General features: G+C 40.4%; 1 protein-coding gene across 3 annotated transcripts in view; it reads left to right on the top strand.

Annotated features, from left to right (window-relative positions):
- The window catches only part of OTUD7B (OTU deubiquitinase 7B), a 53,824-nt gene that overhangs the window by 10,300 nt on the left and 18,789 nt on the right, over positions 1-24,735 (top strand). The window contains exons 2-4 of one of the 3 annotated variants that reach the window (XM_027097728.1): positions 5,394-5,607; positions 20,247-20,396; positions 24,276-24,464. In XM_027097728.1, coding sequence (XP_026953529.1) covers positions 20,312-20,396; positions 24,276-24,464 — 274 coding nt within the window. In that variant the 5' untranslated portion in view covers positions 5,394-5,607; positions 20,247-20,311. Of the gene's footprint in view, positions 1-5,393; positions 5,608-6,624; positions 6,647-20,246; positions 20,397-24,275; positions 24,465-24,735 lie in introns of those variants that run through there. The other 2 variants (XM_027097729.1, XM_027097730.1) reach the window with 2 other exon arrangements.

Here is a 24,735-nt window from a genome sequence, read left to right as displayed (position 1 = left end):
TGATAAGAGAGATCTGGTGGTGGGAAGAGAAAATTGCTTGTGACCCTTGATTTTATTGATATTTGGAGACTTAACAGGGAAGAGGGTAAGAACCCTGGCTCCTGGCACCAGATTCTTACCCATGGTTCCCCAAACACTTCTTAGGGTAAGAGCGAGGAGGAATGCGGAAATCAGGAGAAAGAGCAAAGAAACAGAGTAGAGAGCGAGAGTTAGCAGAGGAGCAGAAATGGGAAAAAGGGATATGTATAAAAATTTAAAGAGGTTCTGTTTCCTCTCATCGTTCAAAACCGCTTAGAATTCTTTATAAACCTTGTACCTAAACTATATCAAAGTTGTATCCAGGCCACATACCTACTTGGAAAACATCATATATAGACGTCAGCTTTGAAAGTATCAGCTTTGTGTTCTAAAATAATTCTTTGAAAAGTTAGGTCATTTTAAATGAGTTGGTCTGCTAGTGCCTTTTGAATCATTAATAACTGACTTCAAAGGAAAAGAAAAGAATTCCTCTGAGGCTTTAGAATGAGTAAGTCTTGATATTTACATGAAGATAGTCCCAAGTGAGGAATGAAGGCAAGACAATGGGAAAATATAATGCTACTAACAAAAATATTTTGGATAGCATGCTCTCATTTAAAAACTTTAAGGCTCTAATGAGTTCCTTTGTGAGTGTTTGCTTTCATCTTCTTTGAACTAGGAGCTCACCTGGCTGAGTGTTTGGACTCTTCATTTTCTGAAATTTTCCATCAGTACTAAGGACAAGATTATCTGATATGAAGAATACTTGGTCCCTGTTTACTGTCTAGGGATAGAGACTTAACACACTCCTCAGAATTCTGCAAATAGAATTTGAGAGTTAGACTTAAGATTGGCTGCATCCTAGTTTCTTTGGATGCCTAAAATAAATTCCTAGCTATTTGACACAAGGTGACCTCTCATTTTAATATTAAGTTCCTTCTCTCTCACATCATCTTTGTAATTTTTGGTAATATACTAGTTCATTATGGAAAGTAAGATTGAAAAAAATCATCTACGCAGATTTCCCTTGATGTTTGCTGTCTGGCTGAGACTATAAATTCCTTTCTACTGAACACCTGCTGTGTACTGGAATTTGGACAAGATGCTCTGAGGAGATGCCAAGGAAGTGTTACCCAATAAATAAACTAAACAAGTAGTAGGAGACTTGGCCCCTTGGGAATATATATTCTGGGTTAAAATAGGACATAGTGTTATATATTTACACACACATATTTAGAAAAAAAGAAATACAGGCTATGTAGTATTATGTATAATCTCACGTAGCATTTTAGAATGGAAAGGAAATTTACATGTTGTCATCATTGTCTGGGTGAGGAACATGAGGCCCAGAATATTTCAATGACTTGTTCAAGGTAGTTACCCTCAACAACAAACATTTTGTTAGATATCTGCCCTCTGAAAAGTTAGGCCTCAGGTATAGAAAGAGTTAAAGTTATCAAGAACTTAGTAAGTTATGAAGACTGAATGTTTGCATAAAAAGATAAATAGTAATACAAAGTCATGGGCATTACGTGTCAAGTGAGGGATACAGTTATATAGAGTTATACATAAGTTTAGAGGGAGTGGGTAGGGAAAATTTTTACCCTTAGGATAATCTAGGCCTTAGAGAAGAGAGAAGACTGGGTAATTATAGAGGGGAAACATTCAAAGTATGAGAACTTTGAGCTGAGCCCATCTTGCTTGGGAGGCAGAACAAGTAGACATAGTGTTTCACCTAGGAGAGCAATGAGATTAATAAAGTTGGAGAGTTAGGTAAATTGGAGAGGGCCTTAAATCTGAGGCCGAGGAGTTTGGTTTATCCTTACAGTGAAAAATTCCTGAGCAGGGAATTGTATATATAAATTAGTATTTTAGGAAAATTGATTCAGCCGTGTGGTGTGAAATGGAGGAAGAGAGAGCAGTTAGAGGACTGTTACAAAAGAGTCTCTACAGGGGTGATGGGAATGGAGAAAGGGGAGAGACTCATGTGATTTGAAGAAAACTAAATAGAATTTGGTAACTGCTTTTATGAAAAAGGATAGATAAGAACAATGCTCATGTTTTTATTCTGGGTTATAGCAGTAGGGGAGCTGGATTTGGTTGGTTTCTGATCTACTCTCCAAAGGGATACCCTGGTGGAAGCAAGCACTGAGTCTAGCCCAACACTCAGATAATACTGAATACAAAGAGTTTAAGTGGCTGGTGTGCATGCCTCGTAAGTAGTGGAACTTGGTGTAGAGCCCATTCTTTTGACTGTTGTTCAGTGCTCTTTCTATTATATCATACGGCTTACGAGGAGGTGGGTCAGGTGGTTAAAAACACAGAGCAAATGCCTGGAAGTGAAATGGGAAGTTGAAGACCACATTATGATGAGGTTTAACCACAAGCTGTTTCAGTTCTGCATAGATTTTCCTTATATTTAGATGCTAAATGTGTATACTTCTGTCAGGCTCGTAATATAACAGTGATCTAGGTTTCTTAGAGCCATCTTCTTCTGAGTTTCACTTCTTCACAGTCAAGGAAAAAGATTCTTTCAGATTTTGGATTTAATTGCATATATTCTCTGACCCCCAATTTTCAAGATAAAATAGTCCTTCTCCCTGCATGTAGTTAGGTTGCTTTGGTTACAAACTATAGGTGAAGTAGCCTCAAAGGCCACATTAGTCTTTTTGGAGGAGGAGAGTTTTGGACCCAAATCTTTCAAGCTTATTTACCCTGTCAGCAGTTATGAACAGTTTCCTTACACAGATCTTATTACCTAAAAAGGGCAGTAAATACTGTGAATCAATAGGGTATTTTTGCTAATGGTGTGTTTTTAGAGAATTGAATGGCTTTCTGAAGAATCCTTTATGTTTTGTTTTTAAATATGTAGTCAGGTATATTTAAGATGTGACTCCTTTTTTTTTTTTTTTTGCGGTACGCAGGCCTCTCACTGTTGTGGCCTGTCCTGTTGCGGAGCACAGGCTCCGGACGGACAGGCTCAGTGGCCATGGCTCACGGGCCCAGCCGCTCCGCAGCACGTGGGATCTTCCCGGACTGGGGCATGAACCTGTGTCTCCTGCATCGGCAGGCGGACTCTCAATCACTGCGCCACCAGGGAAGCCCGTGGCTCCTTCTTACTCCCTTTTTTTTCCTTTCCTTTCCTTTCCTTTTCTTTTCCTTTCTACCAGGCTTTTATCTATCTGGTAACAGATACCTGCAGATGCAAAATAGCATTTTCTGGATCAGCTAACACTATGTATCTACTATAAGGGTCTGGCACTGTTATGTAATTTCATCAGCCAAGATTAAATATTCCTGGATTTTATGTTAGCTCCCTTGTAGTCAACATATTCCAATGTTTGGCTTCTACAATTCTTATCCCATTTTAATCCTTGCCATGACTCTTCTTTTATAACTTGTGACCTGCCTGGGGAATAAAGGGAAGAAAACTTTGCTATTTAATAGTGAAGACCCTACCCTCAGCTATACCAAGTGTTTTATATAATCACCTCATTTAATACTGATAACAATTCCGTAAGTTAGGTAGATATTCTTATACCTGCTTGCAGGTAATTCATCCAAAGTATTTATTACTATGTTAATAAAATATTAATTCACCAGAATATTTAGGCGCTGTTTAAGGTGCTGAGGGATATCACAGTGAATATCAGATGAGGTTCCTGCTAAGGCACAGAGAAGTTAAATAACTTGCCCAAAGTCGCATAGCAAGAAAGTGGCAGAGGTAGGATTTAGGTATAGAACTGATGGATTCCAAAGGGAATGTCTGCAACAATTATTATCAATACAATATGCTACTGTTTACATGTACTACATGTTCTCTGTAATAGCACAAATCAAGCTATAAAAATAGGTGGGTTCCCCCAGTATTTCTTTTTAAAAAGGCTCTTGATGAATCTGAGAAATAAATCTGCCTTGGTGCTGGCAAGCACACCTGCACAGTAATGCTTTTCCTCTCTTCCCCTCCCCTCTGCCCACTCTCTCTGAACCCACTCATACCTGGGCATGAACTGGACAGTGAGACCTGCTTTGGCATTTGGATGTGTTTGTGCTTTGAGCACTGGGAGAGTTTTATTTGTTTCCTTGACTTCCTTGCCCGCTTGCAAGTTCTTTCTTGTAGCACAATGATGAGTAATGTGTTGTTAACCTCGTGATGTGGTCATGCCAGTTGGAATATTTTTTTCTTTTTCCCTTGGTTCTTTCTGATGAGTATGTGACTCTTGGGTCACACTTGCTTTCCACAGTTCATTCAAATAGAGAAGACTTTCTGTATTCAGAGGACTAGAAAATAGTCTCGAGGTTGAGAAGACTGTTAATATTCAATGTCTTCTGCCCAGCTGAAATCCAGTTTTGTTAGCATTTTAGGTTTATTCTTTAGCAAGTGTGATCCAAGAGAATACTTGTTAGATTATGGCCATTATCACCATGTGCCATATCTGGAATGAGTGGTATTCTGGAGTTAGGAGCTTAAAAACAGGCACAGGGAGTTTTTTCATGAGCATTACCTAGCAGAAAGCATTAAAAGATGCTTAAGTCTGTGAGAGCGATGAGCTAAATTCCAGTAGTTGAATTCTAGGGATTAATAAGGTGGGATCAAGGTTGTAAGTGTCAAAACTATTTAGTATTGGGGATCCAGTCAATTTAGTATTTGGATTCCAGGAATATCTGGGCATGGCTCATGAGGTTAATGAGATGATTTATGTGGGTGTGTCTAGCCTAGTGCTTGATACTTGATTTGGTGCACAGTAAACGTTAGTTAAATCTTAAAAAGATACTTGAATGCTGAGTATTATCACTTTGTCTTCCTAGGGCAGCTTCCTCATCATTAACTGTTCCTTCTTTAGAAGAGTATTTGTTGAGCCTTTACCTGTGGGTAAAGCATTTGGGAAAGGGGTTGGGGTAACAAAGATTTATAATATCAGATTCTTGCTGAGACTTAACATTTATAAATTGAATCAGTTAGGCCTAGCATATAAGGGAGTATTTGTGATTTTGCTTTGCTAGAGTCAACCCTTTGCTTTTTTGATAGAAATAACTTCTTGACCCGTTGGTAGAATTAAAAATGCTTGCTTTTCAATTCAGTTAAACTGGGTTTGATTTTTGATATTTGAGACAGTTGCCTATGATATTTCCTTTTATCCCCTCTCCATTTTTTTTAGTAAATAAGATAATATATTTGAAAGTGTTTTGTGAACCACAGAGCTAGTGGTTGCTATCACCACCACCATCATTACTAATAATAACATTAAAAATATTAATGGAATGGGATTCATTTTTACAGGGGTTGGTTTCCTGGATTAATTTCAAGGAGAAGAACTCAGAGGACAATGGGATATTTGCCAGATGACTTGTGTACTAATTGATACCTTTTGTAGTTTTTCTGGAAGGGAGAAGGAAAAGCAGATACCTGACACCCTGAAAACTTGGCCTGGTGCTATGTCTTCATGAAGGGTTACCTATACTATACCTGGTGCTCTGTGGTGGCAAGAAAATTTAACAGGATTTATCATCTGTTTGACCTTAGAGGCTTATAGTACATTTTACTGGAAGCATCTGTCTACATAGGAAACAACTCATCCCAGTTTATTGGTAAGATCAACCACATTCCTATATTATGGATCTTATAATAAATAACAAAATTATGTTGGTCCAGGATAGTATCCGCCTGGCCTCCCAGTGTAGGAAGATTGAGGAAACAGTGCCTTTGACCAAAATATTTGGTTAGATGTTATCATTAAAAGCCTTTACAGTCAACTTCTGATGATTGGTGTTCTTAGAGAAGAACATGTGATTTTTATAATCCAAAAGAGCAACTTGTTCAGCAAATTTTGAAAAAACCTCTTACTTTAAAAAATTTCCTTGCCATCCTTTTCTGTCTCTAGGCCTGGCACTCAGTAAATCTTTGTTGAATAAAGGAAGTTAGCTGATACTGATCTTAGGGTTTTCTCTGGAACCAGCCCATTAGATGAACTTCTAGAAAGCAGGGATAATGCCTTATTAGTTGATGCGTGATGTGTCCCCTCCGCTTAGCAGACTGCCTGGCACTGAGGGGGTCCTTAATAAGTGCTTATTGAATGATTGAGTCAGGAGGTTAAAGTTTTCATAAGGGGAGAGTTGTGTGACCTCGGTGCTGCTGTGCCGATGGTGGCCCTTCCTAAGAGGAAGAAGAAATGTAGCTTTTCTGCAAATAAACATGAATAAATGTGAATGCGAGGAAAGTGATTGCTTTGATGCTTCCAGGCATTTTACATTTTTGGACAAGGAGAAGTAATGTGTTAAAGGTTGATGCTTTATCTCTTGGTTTTTATGTTTTATTCTGTTCAAAATTTAGTTATTGCTGTGATTTCTTAACGTATGAGAAGTGTATTATAGCTTCAAACTATCAGTAGAAAAGAAAAAATCTCTCCCTATGTCATACATAATTTTATAATTTTATAAAACTTAAATTTTACAGAACTTCAGACCTTAGGGATATAAGGCTAAAAGAATACAGTATTTTCAAATCCAATTTATATTTTTAGTGGTGACGATCAGAACAAAAATGATGATTTGAGCATGTTTTCATGATTTTCTTTATAGATGATTTCCCTTCTCCAATATGGTTTGCTTAAGTGATTAAATTTCCCAGGTACACATTTTTTTCTTTGATATACATCTGTAGAAGTAAGAGATTTATCTGGGTGGCAGGAGGAAAAGACATTTTCATATATCAATCCACAGTGCAGATTACATGGAGAATTGAAAATTATCAATATATATGAAGTCAAGTGAAGATTTCTGGAATGGGAGTTAACAGATTTATGTTCTATACACAGTTTTCTCGCTAGTTAGCTGTGCGGCTTTGGGCAAGTCACTTAATCTCACTCACCTGGTTCTCAGTGTTCTTATCTGTAACTTGAGGGTATGGAATGAAATGATCTCTGATATCCTAGTTCTAAAGTCCATAATTCTAGAGTGCCAAACAAGGAAAATAGACTGACTTTCTGTACCTTACCACCAGCCTTGTTCCAAATAAGACCTGAATGTGAAATGTTAATTATGTAAATATATTAGAAGTGTATAACTAGGTAGACTAGACTTGTCAGATTGTATTATATGCTTGTAACTAATTTTATGTGCATAAATATGAGGCTTGCTTGCTTTTTTTAAAAAATAAATTTGTTTGTTTGTTTATTTATTTATTTTTGGCTGCATTGGGTCTTTGTTGCTGTGCGCAGGCTTTCTCTAGTTGTGCCGAGCGGGGGCTACTCTTCGTTGCCTTGCGCGGACTTATCGCTGCTGTGGCTTCTCTTGTTGTGGAGCATGGGCTCTAGTCACGTGGGCTTCAGTAGTTGTGGCGCATGGGCTTAGTTGCCCTGTGGCATGTAGGTTCTTCTGGATCAGGGATCGAACCCGTGTCCCCTTCATTGGCAGATGGATTCTTAACCACTGTGCCACCAGAGGCTTGCTTGCTTTTAAAAGAGAAATTATTATCACAAAAGGTACAACCTATACAAATGAATGAGACCCAAATAATGCTCAGGATACTCTGGGTTGGAGTTTCTGCTTCTTAACTCTAACCTGGAAATAGAAATAGGTGTGTGTTGGCAGGATTGCTGGGGGATGGGGAGGGTGGTGGTGGCTAGAAGACAGTGTGGGTGAATGTGGATAGTAGTTATAAAAGCAAAGTATTAAAGAGTTCTTCAGCTTGTGGACTTTGCATGGCTAGACTGATTTCATTTTGCTATAAATCCCTGGAGAACTGATATGAACCCTGTATTCAAATTCAGAATATGTAGGTCCAAGCTCCTTGCTATCTGGGTATCACTCAAGCTTTGTAAGCTTCTCTCTGTGTATGTGTTTTCCATCAGAAAAGAGGGGATTAAAAATCTCAAAGGGTGTATAATTTTTAAAATTGTTATTAAATGAGGCCATATTTGTGAAAGTGCTTTAAAAACAAAAAATTACAGCGAAAGAGAAGCTATTCTTAGTGAACAGACAGCTGTACAAATGTATTTGTTCATATAGACCTTTATTTTACATGTCTATGGGGTGAATGGTGACATTTGAAACCCGTAAATATTCACCAGCCTATTTTAGGTATAGATGAGCTCTTAGTTAACCACACACATGGACTACCATGAATAATTTAGAACCACAAATATTTGTTGGGCATCTACTATGTGCCAAGCAGTTTGTTAGGCCTGTTTAGAATTTTTAAAAGTATAAAAGAGAGGTGCCAAGCTCAAGGATCTTAATTCTACCTAGAATGTATCTTGTCCTCCAGCCTTACACATCCTAAAGACTAAGTTTGAGAAACTTCCCTAACCCATCAAGGTAAACTAGTTGCTCCTAATACCTCTTCCTACCCCACTGGGCACTAAAAGCATGTTTAGATTTCTCACACCAGACTGGAGTGCCTTGAAGGTAGGACTCTGGCTTCTCTTCTTCATTTGTATCCCCAGGCTGTGGTGGACCCCGCTTGGTAAATTTTGAATGAATGACTGTTAGTCAAATTGGCGAGGTAAATTTCCGGAAGGCCAACTAATATGATAAGGCAATATATGATAACAGCAAGTGCCACTGAATTTTTCACATATTGTACCTGTAGGAGTTCAAATGAGGATTAGATATAGCCAGGAAAGATGGAACAGTGGAACTTGCAGGTGGAGAATTAAAAAAAAAAAAAAATAGTAATAAAAAGCGTCTTTCTTTGAACTGAATTATATCATTTTATAAAACGCAGATTTCATTTTCTAATTGAGGCTTTTATAAAAATTAGTAGTTGTATGCTGAAGGAAGTTAATTTATCAGAAGGAATTTACAAAGTGAATTAATTTCCTGTGGATAACTAATCTCAGATAGGATAGTAATTGGAATTTTTTTCCCTTCTGCTATTTCTTCCCTTGAATGGAAGTTCTGTAATTGACAGTGAAATGACCAGTAGTTAGGAATCAAGAAGGGGAGAGAAGGTTGTCAGCTACTGAATATTTGAGGGTTGATTCTAGAGAAATAGTGTGTTTTGCTATTAGACTAGCCTCTGTTGATTTGTAGTATTTATTTTTCTCTCATGTCGAAAGTTCAGGGCTTCCCTGGTGGCGCAGTGGTTGAGAGTCCGCCTGCCGATGCAGGGGACACGGGTTCGTGCCCTGGTCCGGGAAGATCCCACGTGCCGCGGAGCGGCTAGGCCCATGAGCATGGCACTGAGCCTGCGTGTCCGGAGCCTGTGCTCCGTAAGGGGAGAGGCCACAACAGTGAGAGGCCCGCATACTGCAAAAAAAAAAAAAGTTCAGTAATGAGAATATTTTTTTAAATAAATTTATGTATTTATATATTTTTTATTTTTGGCTGCATTGGGTCTTCATTGCTGTGCGGGCTTTCTCTAGTTGTGGCAAGCAGGGGCTACTCTTTGTTGTGGTGCACGGGCTTTACTTTGTGGTGGCTTCTCTTGTTGAGGAGCACGGGCCCTAGGTGCACAGGCTTCAGTAGTTGTGGCATGTGGGCTCAGTAGTTGTGGCTTGTGGGCTCTAGAGCACAGGCTCAGTAGTTATGGCACACCAGCTTAGTTGCTCTGCAGCATGTGGGATCTTCCTGGACCAGGCTTGAACCCATGTCCCCTGCACTGGCAGGAGGATTCTTAACCACTGTGCCACCAGGTAAGTCCTATTTTTAAAGGCTCAGTAGAACTTCTGTTTTTACAGGCTATTCTTTTTTTTTGTGGTATGCGGGCCTCTCACTGCTGTGGCCTCTCTGGTTGCGGAGCACAGGCTCCGGACGCGCAGGTTCAGCGGCCATGGCTCATGGGGCCCAGCTGCTCCGCGGCATGTGGGATCTTCCTGGACCGGGGCAGGAACCCGTGTCCCCTGCATCAGCAGGCGGACTCTCAACCACTGCGCCACCAGGGAAGCCCTACAGGCTATTCTTTTAAAAGTTGAACTTACTGAGAATCAAACCTTGAGCTATCCTTGACCTTAGCTGAAAGGAAAAAGAAAAAATTCATTGTGTGTGGCAAATAGACATACTGGTCTGGATCTAAAAAAAAATAAACATTAACATGGTTTCTGTTTCTATTCAAGTTACTCTTGTGCCAATATTATAATAATAGACTTTCTCTGTGACTGTCTCTGCCCTTATTTTTCCAAAGGTCACTTCCATTGTACAAGCCTTCCAAATTATTAAATTTCCCAAATAACTGTAATCCAGGGAGCCTTTTATCAGTAGCACTGAAAAGACAAATACCAGTTCATAAGGAGTTCTCTGTGAACTTCTGTCTCATTTGTATATTAACATTTGGCTATTTATGGGATTTGTCTCTTAGAAATTTATTTTGCTGTTCGTAGCCCGATAAAAACTAGAAACTTTTGAAAAGAAATAGTTATATCTTGTTCTGACTCATACACATACCAGTTGTAGTGATAAAGTCCAGGGGCCAATTCTTGAGTCCTTACTGGTGTGTATACACAATAACATTGTTTTGGGAGTGGTAAATTATATGATCGGGTTAAGTTTTTTTCTCTTGAGTTTGTTTTTGGGGGAGAAAACAGACATTCCCCAAGTATACACTGTAGTGGAGGTAGAAAACGTCTCAGAATTGTGCAGGGTGAATAGGATTATTCCTTCCAATAATCCAAAAATAGACATTGTGCATGAGATTAGGTGAATATTATAGAGTCTTTGAATCTGGAATGAGGAGAGTAGTAAGGTGGGGAGATAGGGCTGGTAGATTAAGGCATTAGAATTTCGGTCAATATGTGTGAAATTGCTGTTCCTGGAGATTTGGGGATGAAGGAGCTATTTAGCTATGTCTGTACCTCTAGGAGAGGACAGACATTTTTCTTTTGCTCTTTTTTTTGAGGGACCATCCGGTAGAAGATGCAACTAAGGGAGTTCCCTTTACGACGTTTTCTTGAGGACTTGAGGAGTTGAAAGACACTGGAATGGGAGTGATAGAGCATGTACAATGTGTATGTGTTAAGACTGTGCCTTGGAAACAGTTGTAGGACTGGAGGGTTTGTTTGGAGAAGTAGGGGGAGCTTCTGAAGGAGAGATGCAGAGGCTGTGTTGGGCACACAGTGGAGTGAGGCAGAGCGCGTGGGAGGGAATTAGGCAAGAAAGCAAATGACATTTTTTGAGGACTTACTGTGTGCTAGGCACTGCCCTAAAGGCTTTTCATATCTTAAGTTATTTAATCCTAACAAGAGGTCTGAAGTGTAGGTATTTCCCCCAATTTAACATGAAGGAACAGAGGCACAAAACAGTCATATTACTTACCCATGATTGCACCACCGTTAGTAGTAGATCAGGGATTTGAACCTAGATCTGTCTGAATCCAGAGCCTATTCTCTCTCTCCAGGTGGAGTTGAAAGGAGTTGAAGCAGTGAGGGTGGACTTTCACATGGTGGACTGCCTGTGTTTCCTCAGTCCTCCTCCCTGGACTAAGTGTGATTTAGTGCAAGTGTCTGGTCTTGGGAGTCAGATTGGCTGGACTCATAAAGATTCTGGTTCTACCACTTTTTAAAACTGTATAACCTTGGGTAGATTATCTAACCTTTGTGAGCTTTAACATCTCCATCTATAATATGGAGTTAACAATACAGACAAACCTCTAAGAGTTGTTTGGAAGTTTAAATGAAAACAGTGTCTAAAACTGTAACACATATTACTTCTTTTCCTTCTTTTCTTCCATTTAGACCCATCTTATTATCTCTGGGTTATAACATTTAGTGATATATAGGTCTCTTTAGTATGGAACTCGGTCAATTCTTTTTTTTCTAAGAAGGTTATATTCTGTTTCTTTCACTTGGAAGGATGTATATTAACTAAAAACAATCTGCCAAGACAGTCTTTCATCTCTCCCGCCCACCTAGTCAAGAATTGTGTGAAAGTCTAAGGGTTTCTGTCCCTCCTCTTTCTCCCTGTCTGGATTCCTTGGGACTGACATCATAGACGTGGAGGAGTTGCTGACCTTTGAAAATTCTTGACAGTCTTGAATGTTGTGGTTTTCCAGTGAGTTTGGGGAGGAGTTGGAGAGTACTCAGACACAGCTGTAATGCATCACTGGGACCAGGAGAGTGGGTATAGTGTGAGAATGTGGACACTTTGGGGAATGTTGTAGATGGGAGAATGTAGGGTCAGTAGTTTCTCACGCATTTTAACATAGCTGTATTATCTACAGTCGGTATTTAATTTTAAGTCACTTTTCTCTGTTACTAAGTAGTTGGGCACTCAGATCATGCAGACTGGTTTTAATATTAGTCTGAGTTAAACGTTTAGGGAGAGAAATCTGTTGCAAATAAGATCATATTACAATCTTAAGCAAATGTATTTGAGATGAGCAGCGTTTACAACACTGTAAACACTTTGAGATGACTTGCCTGTTTACAACACTGATTATCTGATTATCGACAATACTGTTTTGTGTGTGTGTGTGTAGTGGGATACTGTACAAGTAGAATTCAGTTCATCTGAACAAAAACTGAGTACCTCCCAGGTGCTTGGATGCTAGGAATACAGGATGAACAAGACAAGATTCCTGCCCTCAAATTGCTCATGGTTTAGTGGGGAGAGAGACATGTAAATAAACACAAATACTGTGCAGTGTGATAAAGAATATGACAGAGGTAGAGTAGAAGATGTAACACCAAGGAGGAAGCAGGCACTTTAACTTGAGAAGCCAGGGAAGGTGTTGCAGATGAGGTAGTACTTAAGTTAGCCTTAAAGAAGAAATAAGAATTCACCTGCTAGGCCAGGAGTCGCTCCAGGCAGAGGGAACAACATTCACAAAGGAACTGAAATGTGAATCACGTAGTATATGCTTGGGGAACTACCAGTACAAGGAGGGGAATGATGGGAGGTAGGTAAGTCTGGAGGGTTAGGTAGAGCTAGATCATGAAGGGCCTCGTTTGTCATGTATAGGAATTTGGATATTAAGCTTTAGTCACTGAGGATCCAATAAAGAATTCAGAGCAGTGGGATATAATACTATCATATTTGTATTTTAGATTGATCAGCCTCTACAAGCAACCATTGTGAAAAGTGGCTGGAGAGAGGAAGAGGGAGAAATTAGGAAGCTACTTACTGGGGTCCAGGTTATGAACATCTGAAGGTGTTGGATGGATTTGAGAATTTTTTAAGGTTAAAATTAGTAAACATTAGTAAAGGACTATTTGTGAGCGAGGATAAGGCACAAGAGAAATCCAGGGTGGTTCCCAGGCTTGTGACCTGAGTGATAGGAGGGATGGTGGTACCACTTGCTAGAATAGGCAATACCAGAAGAAGAATAGCTTGAAAGGGTGGGGGACAGAGATAGAGAATGGGCTCATTTTTTTAATGTGCTGAGCTTGAAGTGCCTGTGGGATTCCTGGGTGAGTTGAAAGAGTCGGGGACTGTGAATGCATTTTTTAAAATGAATGAATGAATTAATTAATTTTTGGCTGCGTTGAGGCTTCCTTGCTGTGCACGGCCTTTCTCTAGTTGCGTTGAGTGGGGGCTACTCTTCGTTGCGGTGTGTGGGCTTCTCATTGTGGTGGCTTCTCTTGTTGTGGAGCATGGGCTCTAGGTGCATGGGCTTCAGTAGTTGCAGCACGCGGACTCAGTAGTTGTGGCTTGTGGGCTCTAGAGTGTGGGCTCAGTATTTGTGGCTCATGGGCTTTAGAGTGCAGGCTCAGTAGTTGTGGCACATGGGCTTAGTTGCTCCACGGCATGTGGGATCTTCCTGGACCAGGGCTTGAGCACCACTGCACCACCAGGGAAGTCCCTACAAAGAGATACTTTAGATAAGCAGTAAGGAGGATGGTGATGATCTTATCTATAAGACAGTGGTGCCGTTGTCTTTCTATAGAAGCCCATTTTAATAGGTCGAGGACTGACCATAAGATGAGAAAGTAGCATCAGTGACTGTAGTCTAATTTAAGGAGTTTTGCAGGGAAGAAGAGAATAGCAGCCAGCAGGTAGGGCAGAGGAGGAAGCCTGAAGGAACTCCTTTTGCTTCGTTTCATTATTTTTTCTGTGAAGTCAGAGGGAAGGTCATCTACCAGGAGTAAGGGAGGTAATAAGGTTTTGGTGGGAGGCTCAGGGGGAATGGCAAAGGTGTGGAGTAGTAGTTGAGAAGACTGGTTAGGTACCAAAGTCAAGCAAAAGACTGCAGTGTTTCACTGAAAGGAATGAGATGGAACGCCATATATCTGTAGTCACTTTGCTCTGTAGTTTTATGTGATCTTGTCTTGTGCAGTAGCCCTATTTAGTAGCAGAGAAGTTGAATGTGGGGTCCATCCAGGTTGGGCCAATGAAATGGAAGGATAAGGATAGGTTTTTACAGGAAAATAAAGTCATCACTCATTGTGTTTATGTTCAGGTAGGTAAGAAGGAACAAAGTGGAATCTATCTGTTTTTCTGTCTTCTCCACTCTCATCCTAGTCTAGCTCACCATCATCTCTTTTCCAGCAGTTTTCTAAACAAGTCTCCCTAAATCCACTTGTGTTTCCTACAAACTATTCCCACTGCAACTAGGATGATCTTTTAATGATTTAAATCTGATCATGTCCTATCCCTGCCTACAACCCTTCAAAGCCTTCTCATTACTTTTAGGATAAAATCTCAATCTTCATTAGGGTCCACTAGGCCCTTTTTTTTTTTTTTTTTCCGGTACGCGGGCCTCTCACTGTTGTGGCCTCTCCCACTGCGGAGCACAGGCTCCGGACGTGCAGGCTCAGCGGCCATGGCTCACGGGCCCAGCCGCTCCACGGCATGTGGGATCTTCCCGGACCGGGGCACGAACCTGCGTCCCCTGCATCGGCAGGCAGACTCTCAACCACTGCGCCACCAGGGAAGCCCTAGGCCCTTTCTTCATCCTCATTTTGTACCATTTTCACTTCTGTGTTCCTCCTTGCCACAGAACATTGATATGTGTTTCCTCTGCTAAGAGCATTCTTTCTTTCTTAGTTTGTCTCCAATGCCTACTCGTTCGTCAGTCCTTAGGTGTAATGTCACTTTCTTGGGAAAGCTTTTCCTGACTCCCTATAGGCTATAACACCCCTCCCCCCAATATTTTTCCCTATTATGATTATAATTGTGAAATTTTGTGGGTTTTTTCCTCCATACTGGAAGCTTTGTGAGGATAGAGATTATGTCTAGTTCATGGTTGTGTTCCTAGTCCTGACCGTAGTGCCTGACACAGAGTAGGCACTCCATGAATTTTTGTTGAATTAATGAATAAGGTGGTTAAGGAATTGGATGTCTTAGTCTGAGGTGAGGATGTCTTGAGGTGAGGTAGCAGGTTTAGTAGTAAGGGAAAGCTGGAGGGAGATGAGGTTGTAGACAGAGTAAGATGTTAGGAGTTGAAGATTTAGAGGTGGAATGGTTTCAGGGCATGGCAGGGTCCAGGACTGAGTTGTTGAAGTGGAGATGGAGGTCTTTGCATTTGATGAGGTTATGAAACTCTAAGGCAGAAATGTTGGATGGATTATGCAGGTGGGTGTTGAAATTGCTCAGGAAGGTGGTAGGCTTTGAACTGAGGAAAATATAAGGCAGGTGTCTAAGTCATTAATAAACACTGAGAGATAGGCACAGCCCTTTCCTATGGTGAAAGAATTGAATGGATAAGAATCAGTGCAGTTCTGGGAATCAGTAATGACTTAGTCCCTAGGGAAGCAGCATGGTACAGTAGAGAGAGCATGTGTTCAAAATATCTGGGTTCAGACTTTGGGTAACCCACCTGACTTTTCAAACCTTATACCTTTCTCTACTTGTAAACTGGGAATAATAAGCCTGCTCTAGGGGTTTTGTTGTTAATGAATAAGATAGTGTTTTTGAAAGTGCTTACTTAATATTAACTTGTTAGTTTTTATTCTTGATTGCTGTCATCACTTCAAGAGGGCATGAAAGTGTGGAAATAGGGATGAGAGGCAAAGATAGCAGCAGAAGTGAATTTTGAACAAGGTACATGACTTCATTTATTCCACTTGTTGAGTTTGTACTGTAGGGTCAGCATAAACATTTATGAATGAATACAGGTAAAAGCAAGTATTGATATAAGGAAGAACTTTGTAAAAGAAAAAAAGAGGCACTGGCTGGCTTATGATAACATTGCAGTGTTGACCTACAACACATTTTTATGGAAAGAAATGCTTTATCTGTTCCTTTTCCATGAAAATTCCATCATTCCTGGGAGTAGATTTTATTGTTCTAGAGAAGAGATCAAGGACCATTATGTGAGAGAGAGAGGGGGCTGGTGATTTAGTTTAAAAAAGCATTTTCTAACAATTAGAGCTGTCCAACAATAAAATGGACATTGTGGCAAAGAAATGAGTCTCCATCAGAGCTTGTATTCATGTGGAGACTGCATGATTTGTCTGTCAGAGATGTAATAGAAGGATTCTTGCATTGGGGCAGACATTGGTTTAAATAATTGCGAAAGTCCCACCAATTGGAAGGTTGGAGGATTTTGACTCCATTTTAGATTTGTCTAAACACCATTCAATCAACAAATATTTGAGTACCTCTTCTGTTTCATTTTGAAAGCCAGTGTTTTGTTTTCTTTTTTTTCCTTCCTGTGTGCTGAGTCAAGGACTATGAGTCTTAGTCATTGCCTTGGATATTCCCATTTGGAATTTAAGAAGCTCAAGCCAGGTGTTGGTGGTGATGTAACAAAAGCTGCAGTCCTCACCTGTTGGGTGGGCTTAGGGTGGAGTCCATGCCATGCACCTGGAGACATCAAATATAAGAATGGGCTGCCAAGAAGTTTGGTTTAGTGCTTCGAATTTTTGAGCAAGTCATTCTAGATAATGTTGGACCTTGAAATTATTTATTTATTTATTTTTCAGATGACTTACTCAGAATTAATTCTTTTTTTTTTTTGGAAATTATTTTTTAAAAATATTATTTTAAAACTTTTTTATTTCCATTTTTTTTCTGTATGTGGGCCTCTCACTGCTGTGGCCTCTCCCGCTGCAGAGCACAGGCTCCGGACGCTCAGGCTCAGGGGCCATGGCTCACGGGCCCAGCCGCTCCGTGGCATGTGGGATCCTCCCGGACCGGGGCACGAACCCACGTCCCCTGCATCAGCAGGCGGACTCTCAGCCACTGCGCCACCAGGGAAGCCCTAAAAATATTTTTTTAAAAGAATATCCTACTACGTTGGCATATGAGGTCTACGATGCCATGACATCGATGGTTTTCATTGGCTTCTCTCACTCAAAAGCCTCTGGCTGGCTGGGAAATTGCCTATAAGCCTGTGGCTTAATCAGCTCCTCTCTTCTGCTGAGTACCTTTTTGTTGATTGTTATTTGTGTACTTACTGTATATTTCCCACATCCTTTCAGTAAGTTATTAGAGTGGCTTTACCAAGTTCCTTTGCATGTTTTTTTAAGAGAGAAGGTTGAAATTCATTTTGCAGCTGTGCTCTTGGTTTTAGATTATTCATGTGTTTAAGTTATTTGGGCTGCTACCATGCCCTGTGACCTAAGACAGTGACTAAAATGGGCTTGAAGAAGGAATTCTTGTCTGTATTAGAGGAAAGGGAAACCACTCATTCATCTGTGAATTTTGAAGGAATTTAATTGTTAAGTATTTTATCTGAGGAACTAAGTTGTTTAAAAACAACAACATTTTGAATTTGAGGTATCTCAGGCCAAAAGTTCTTTATGTAATGGTAGTCTTTTCTGACAGTTGTGATATTAAAATGGAAGTAAATTAGACATTGATAATATGCAGACCAAAAGAGAATGTAAGGATCATGGTTTCTGAGGCTGTAGTGAACTAAAGAAGTTCATTTTTTAAACCTGGGAAGAATCTTAGAAGTCATCGAATCCAAGTCTAGGATATACAAGAAGCAACTGACACCCTGTAAGTAATTTGACCAAAGTCACCCAGCTAATATATATAAGTGTAGGTAGAACTCTTCTGATACGAGGGTGGTGGAAGTGTCAGTATGTTGATGTCTCTTTAGAAAGGAAAGTTTGTAAAACTTTGAGAGATGGATTGGGACTGGGACAGACCATTAGAAATAGTGGGGTGATGTGAAAGATGAAGTACCCTTGAATTTCTCTTCTTTTTATGTTTTTTTTAAAATTTATTTTTGTTTTTATTTATTTATTTTGGGCTGTGTTGGGTCTTCATTGCTGGGTGCGGGCTCTGTCTAGTTGTGGTGAGCGGGGGCTACTTCTCGTTGTGGTGCGCGGGCTTCTCACGGCGGTGGCTTCTCTTGTTGTGGAGCATGGGCTTTAGGCGCGCATGCTTCAGTAGTTGCAGCTTGCAGGCTCAGTAGTTGTGGCTCGCGGGCTCTAGAGTGAAGGCTCAGTAGTTGTGGTGCACAGGCTTAGTTGCTCGGCGGCATGTGGGAACTTCCCGGACCAGGGATTGAACCCGTGTCCCCTGCATTGGCAGGCGCATTCTTAACCACAGTGCCACCGGGGAAGTCCCACTCTCACATTTCTGATCTTCTGAGTTAAGCCTCAAATTGATTGGTTTGGTGGTGGCTGATGTGGAGGTTCAGTTAGTCATTTAATCATTTATTCATCAGGCGTTTATTGACTATCGACAGTAATGTAGATGCTGTGCTAGATGTTGCGGCACGAATAGGAATTAAACATGTCCCTCTGCTCCTGGACCTCTTGTACTCATGGAACAGTACAAGAAGGAATACTTTATATTTTGCCATCTCTCTCCAAAAAAAAAAAATTTTTACATGAAGTTACTAAGTTAGTGGCCTACTGGTTTTATAACCCACAGATCACTGCTTTTTATTTGCCTTACTATTTCTAAGGAATTTAGATAATTAGGATCTGATCACACCACTAAAGAATCTGTGTCTTGGGGTCAGGGGAGGTGTGATGAAAAAGTACCTGATAATCACCCTTAGAGTTTAGGTTGTTTAGAAGGAGATGCTTCTGAAGAGACAGTCATCTGAGCCACTCTGTTGCCTTTGAGAACTCTACTTTTGGCATTCCGCCAAAGCAGGGGACTGGTGGGTTTGGTGGGGCAGGTATGTGCCTGGTGACTTTACCAACAAGTCCTCTTTTACAGAGAACTGTAAACCTGTCTGAAGTGGCAGATTTTGGTGAGAAGTTGTTTTTCACTCGGTTATTGCTCCCTCCGCTGGGACTGCTAACTTCAGAGGAATGTGGATTGGTGCCAGGCCGACAGGTCAGGGACATAGTTTCTGCCAAAGTCAAGTCTGAAAGAAGCGATCTTTTTCAGGTGAACTTACTTGGTGGTCATTTGTCCTGAGTGGAGAAAGGCATGTTTCCTGGGTTCATGAAGTTAGTGGACAAAGATTGACTTTTGTTATGAACCTTTGGGATCTCCACTCTGCTTTGCATAATCGCAGATTGTTTTATTTTGAGTATTCTTATTTTAAAAAATTTTTTTGGCCACGCTGCTCGGCTTGTGGGATCTTAGTTCCCCAACCAGGCATCGAACCCATGCCCCCTGCAGTGGAAGCACAGCGTCCTAACCATTGGACCGCCAGGGAAGTCCCTATTTTGATTAAGTTTAGATATCAGTTTGCTCCTCCCATTTCCTCAGCTAGCATCAGAGTACTAGTCAACTCTAAAGTTACTCAGTGTATAGTATTCATTCATTCAGTAAAATGTTTGCTGAGAGCCGTGTGCCAAGCACTGTGCCAAGGGATACATGCTGGGGATACATTAGTGGACAAAACACACAAGCTCTGTACTTTCAAGAAACTTTTACGTTGGAGGAGGAGGCTAGACAGCAACCAACTAAAATAATTTCAGGGTATATCAAGTGCCAAGAAGGAAATAAACAGGCGCTATGTAAGAGAATAATGCAGGGGGGGGGAATTCTTCAGGGTGGTAGTCTGCTGCTTCCTTCCATTAGTTTGGATAAGCAAACTGATGGCTAGAAATGTAATACTCTAGAAAGGTAGAGGAAGAGCATTATTTGGAGTGGTATTATGGTTTTGTGGTTAATGTAGTAGTTAAGAAATTAATATAGGTGAAGTGGGTGAACTGTATGTAATGGATGGTAACTAGACTTGTGATGGTGATCACTGTAGTGTTTATAGATGTTGAACTGTAATGCTAGACACCTGAAACTTATATAATAAAAGGAAAAAAAACTAATGTTAATGAGAAATTAGGAAACTAAATGTTACTCTTTATAATAAATTCTACTGAAATGAATGAGCTAGGATAGTTAGTTTCCCCATTTGGTTAGGAAGCTGCTGAAATTGGGCTATGATCATCCCGTTCCAGTGTAATTTGGGCCTTATGTGTTTATTTCCTCCTCAGGTGGAGGCCTGAATTTTGATCTATGTCCTCCCTACATCAGCTGCCTGAAAGTACTTAATGATCACATGACCCTGGACATGGATGCTGTCCTGTCAGATTTTGTCCGTTCCACAGGAGCAGAGCCAGGGTTGGCCCGAGATCTCCTGGAAGGTAAGGAGTCTTTGGGGGAGAATGAGAAGAGAGAAAATAAGATGTGATATTTATTGTTAGGATGATTTGGAACATTTAAGGTGAACAGAAAGACACTTACATTTAAGTTACTTCTAATAATCTACTTTGTGTATTACCCACCATAATTTTAAAATGCAAAATTCCCTTTTCACCTTGAATTTTTGGGTAGCTTTCTCCACTGTCAATTTAAGCTCAGGTAATGCAAGTGAAATTTGATATTAGTCCACTAATAATTAATCCACTAAAACCATAATTTTAGATCTGTAAGACTTCTTTTTTATGTATAAATGATTAGATTTTCATATTTGGGATCATTCATGTTTTTTGTCTTTCCTTCCCTAACTTGTATGGGTCATTCTATATAGAGTGGATTAATTTAATGTTTTCATTTAGCTGCTTTTGTTTACTTATATCTGTATGTATACATACGTGTGAATGTTCTAGATTTTAAGGTCCTTTAAGGCTTGGCCTCATGTCAGTAGGATTCTTTGTTTGGAGTCATAGTTAACAGATGCTTTTTGGTGAAAATATATAATGACGCAAATAGGTGAGCCTGTGGGGGAAGGAGCAAGTTCTTAGCACACATAGGTAATTTTCTAGGTTGTCAGCCCTTAGTAAGGTGTGGCAATATGACATTTACTTAGGCACCTGTGAGAATAAGGTTGGTTTGGAAACGGAAGATCAGGGTTTAAATTCTAGTTTGATAATTCAGTATGGCTTTGCCCTTAACTTGTATTTTCAGTTTCATCTCCTACTACCTTCTCCCACGGTTCCTGTGCTCCAGCCAGGCCTGACCTGTTTCCTTTCCCTGATCATATTAAGTTGTCTCCTAAGTCTGCAGTGTCCTTTCCTCCATTATTCTCTTGAAATTTTCCTCATCCTTCCGGATTCAGCTCAAATGCCTTCTCTTCCTCTTGTAACATGTGTTGAACACTTCTATGTGTTCAATATGTGTGAGGCACTTGAAATATATTACTTTATTCTCACAACCATTCTGCAAAATAGGTTTTATTATCCCAGTATTACAGCTTAAAAACTGAGGTCCAAGAAGTTAAGTAGGATTTGAACCTAGGCCATCTGGTTTCAGAGTCTGGCTTTTAACAAGTGTGTTACAAGTTAATGCTTGCATGTCGTCTCTCTTTCTCTCATACACACCCATGTGCACACACACTCATACTATGAAAGAAAAGTTGAGGGTGCTGTGGAAGTTTAAGAGAGAAACCTAATTTGGATATAGAGTTCAGAAAGGCTTTTTCTGAAGAAGTGACATGTGAACTGAACACAGAAGGATGCACAGGAGTAGCAAGACAAAGGGATGTAGCACAGAGTGTTTATGTAAAAAAAAGTAGCTTATACAAGGACCCTGAGGTGGGAGAGAGTTTGGCACTGATAGTGAGCGAGGTAGGAAGAGTAGTACAAGAAAGAGTGGTAGGAAGCTGGTTAGATAAGCAGGAAGCAGAATATGGGGGGCCTTTGTAGGCCGTGGTAAGGGTTGTGCATTTCAGTGTATGTTCGGTGGGAAGCTGGTGAAGGATTTTAATCAGGGGAGAGAAATGATTGGGTTTGAGTTTCTGAACAGTGTACTGATAAAAGATATGGAACCGATTGGAAGGTGGCCAGAGATGAAGTGGTAAGATCAGTTAAGAATGTTGCCATAGTTCAGGTGAGAGGTGATGGTGACTTGGACTACAGTGGTAACAGCAGAGTGAGAAGTGGGTAGATTTAAGGTATAATTTAGAAAGGGAACCAAAGGATCTGATCCTCATTTTCTGTCTCTATCTTTCTGTCTCTTGCTTTTTCCTTTGAAAGTTAACCCTGGTTGTAGTGTAAAGAACAAATTATAGAGGGGAGGGGACTAAGAGTAGAGAGACTAGGGAGCCCCCTCCCAAAAGACCAGGTGAAAATATGAGGACCTGAATTGGGGTAGTGACAATAAAAATGGACAAGAAAGAATAGATTTGAGAAATGTCTCAAGGGTACAAACCACCTTGAGAACTGAGTAGATAGTGAGGGAAGAGAAGGAGTGGGGTCTGAGGAATGGTGAAGAGCTGAAATGACTGTAGTTTCTGGCCTGGAGGGGTTGTGATGCCATTACTGATTTAGGGACTATAGAAGAAGGAGAAGAAGCAGGCTTTAGGAGGGAAGATGATGGACGTTCAGTTTTAGACATGTTGACTGTTAGGAGGACCTGATTTTAAGGACTTTAGCAGACAGTTGGAGATAACTATCCAGTGCTCAAGACAAATCATTTATTCATTCATTGGTTCAGAACAAAAGTCCTCCACTCTTTAACAAATATTTATTGAGTACCTATTATGTACTAGGTTCTAGATGCTTGAACAAAACAAAACAAGCAAAAATCTCTGCCCTTACATTCTAGCCTGAGAGATAGTCAATAAACAATAAACATGATAACCAAGTAAGTTGTAAAGTACATAGTATAAGGTGTTAGGTGCTGTGGAAAATGGTAAGGGGAATAATGAGGTAGGTTGTGATTTTTAGTTGGGTAGTCAGGGTAGGCCTTTTTAAGAGTGTGACATTTGAGCAAATATCTGAAGGAGATGAGGAATTGTGTAGATATATTGGAGAAGGAGCCTTCTAGGCAGTGGGAATAGTTGGTGGAAAGGCTGTAGGTGGGAGCAAGCTTAGCACATTTCTGGGAACAGCAAAGAGGCCAGTATGACTGACGCAGAGTGTAGAGTGAGCAAAGGGAGTTGGAGCAAGTGATGAATCTAATGGTTCAGAAATAAATTCATCTGGCATGGATGATTAATACAGCTTAACTGGAGAATTATAATTATAACAAGAAGCATAACAGCAATGGCAGTAAATACATATATAACACTTTCTGTGTGCCAAGCACTGTTTTAAGTGCTTTCAGTTAATTTAATCTTCTTAACAATCCTATGTGGTATCACTTCCACTTTCATAGCCAGGGAAGTTGAAGCACAGAGGAAAGGTTAGAAAAGTAAGCTAGGTCATAGAAAGCCTTGAACGTCAGACAAAGGAGGCTAAACTTTATCCTGTAGGTAGTGGTAAGCCACTAAAAATTTGATTATGGAACTGAAATGATCAGAATTGTGCTGTAGAAAGATTAATCTCATGGGATCCTTTAGAGTAGATTGGAGGTGGGACACTAGGTGATATAGGAATTGAATTAAGGTGGTGACAAATGGAATAGAACAGAAAGAAGTGTGAACAATTATGCAATATGTTATTTATTGACTAATTTAACTGGAGAAAGCAACTGAAAAATCTGCTGTGACAAATCTATCCTTCGGGTGTTTTCTTCAGCAGAGTAGTGATTCTTAAATTTGAGGGGAATTAACAATTCCCTTTGATAACCTGATGGCAGCTATCAGCTCTTTCTTTAGAACACACATACCTATAACTTTGTATACAGTTTCAGGTGGTTTAGGACACCCCAGAGCACATCTAGGCTCAGAACTCTCTGGATCTCAGAATTAGGAGACCTGGGCTTGAGTCCAGCTGAGGCCCTGGTGTGAACTACCGGTGACTTTGGGCAAGTAACTCTACTTCTTTAGGCTTCATTTCCTTTATCTGTAAAATGAGGTTACTAGGTCTCCAAGGGCCCTTTCAGTTCAGAGAAACAAATTCTGTATGCACACAGGGATTTCTTAGGAAATAGACAATAAGTAAATAAAGAAGTTGTGGTATTCCAGATCGAAGTGTTATGAAGGAAATTAAAGTAGGGGAAGGAAAAGGAGAATGACTGAGGTACGCATGAGTATATGCTCGCTGGTTTTGATAAGATGCTTAGAATGATGGTTCTGTATCTTTCCTCAATTTTTCTATACTCTCAGCTCCCAATTCACTTTTTGCTTTGTGTCCTGACAGGAAAGAATTGGGATGTGAGCGCCGCCCTCAGTGATTTTGAACAGCTACGTCAGGTCCATGCTGGGAACCTGCCCCCACCCTTTAGTGAGGGGAGTGGTGGCTCCAGGACCCCTGAGAAAGGGTTTTCTGATAGAGAGTCTACTCGCCCTCCCCGACCCACCCTACAGCGGCAAGATGACATCGTTCAAGGTATTGGGGTGCTGAGGGCTGTTTCCATATGCAGAGTAGAAAGAAAGGGAGGCAGCTGCTGACCAGTCAGAGAATTTAGTGATCCTTTAGAGATGATTCCATTCCTCCCCCACCTCCCCAACCAAATGATCAGAGGTGACAGTCTGTCCAGATGCTGGAACCCCTCACTTTCTGCATCTTGAGTGCCATCCTGTATAAATGCCATCTTCAAAGAGATAGAGGAAGAAGAATAACGATCTAATTGTTGAGATAAGGTACACATAAAGATAGA

The sequence above is a fragment of the Aethalodelphis obliquidens genome, unplaced genomic scaffold, assembly GCF_003676395.1.
Source record: "Aethalodelphis obliquidens isolate GAN/ISIS:26980383/991018 unplaced genomic scaffold, ASM367639v1 scaffold116, whole genome shotgun sequence".
NCBI lineage: Eukaryota > Metazoa > Chordata > Mammalia > Artiodactyla > Delphinidae > Aethalodelphis > Aethalodelphis obliquidens.
The sequence above is the reverse complement of the archived record's forward strand: the minus strand, read 5'-3'. Positions and strand labels throughout refer to the sequence as shown.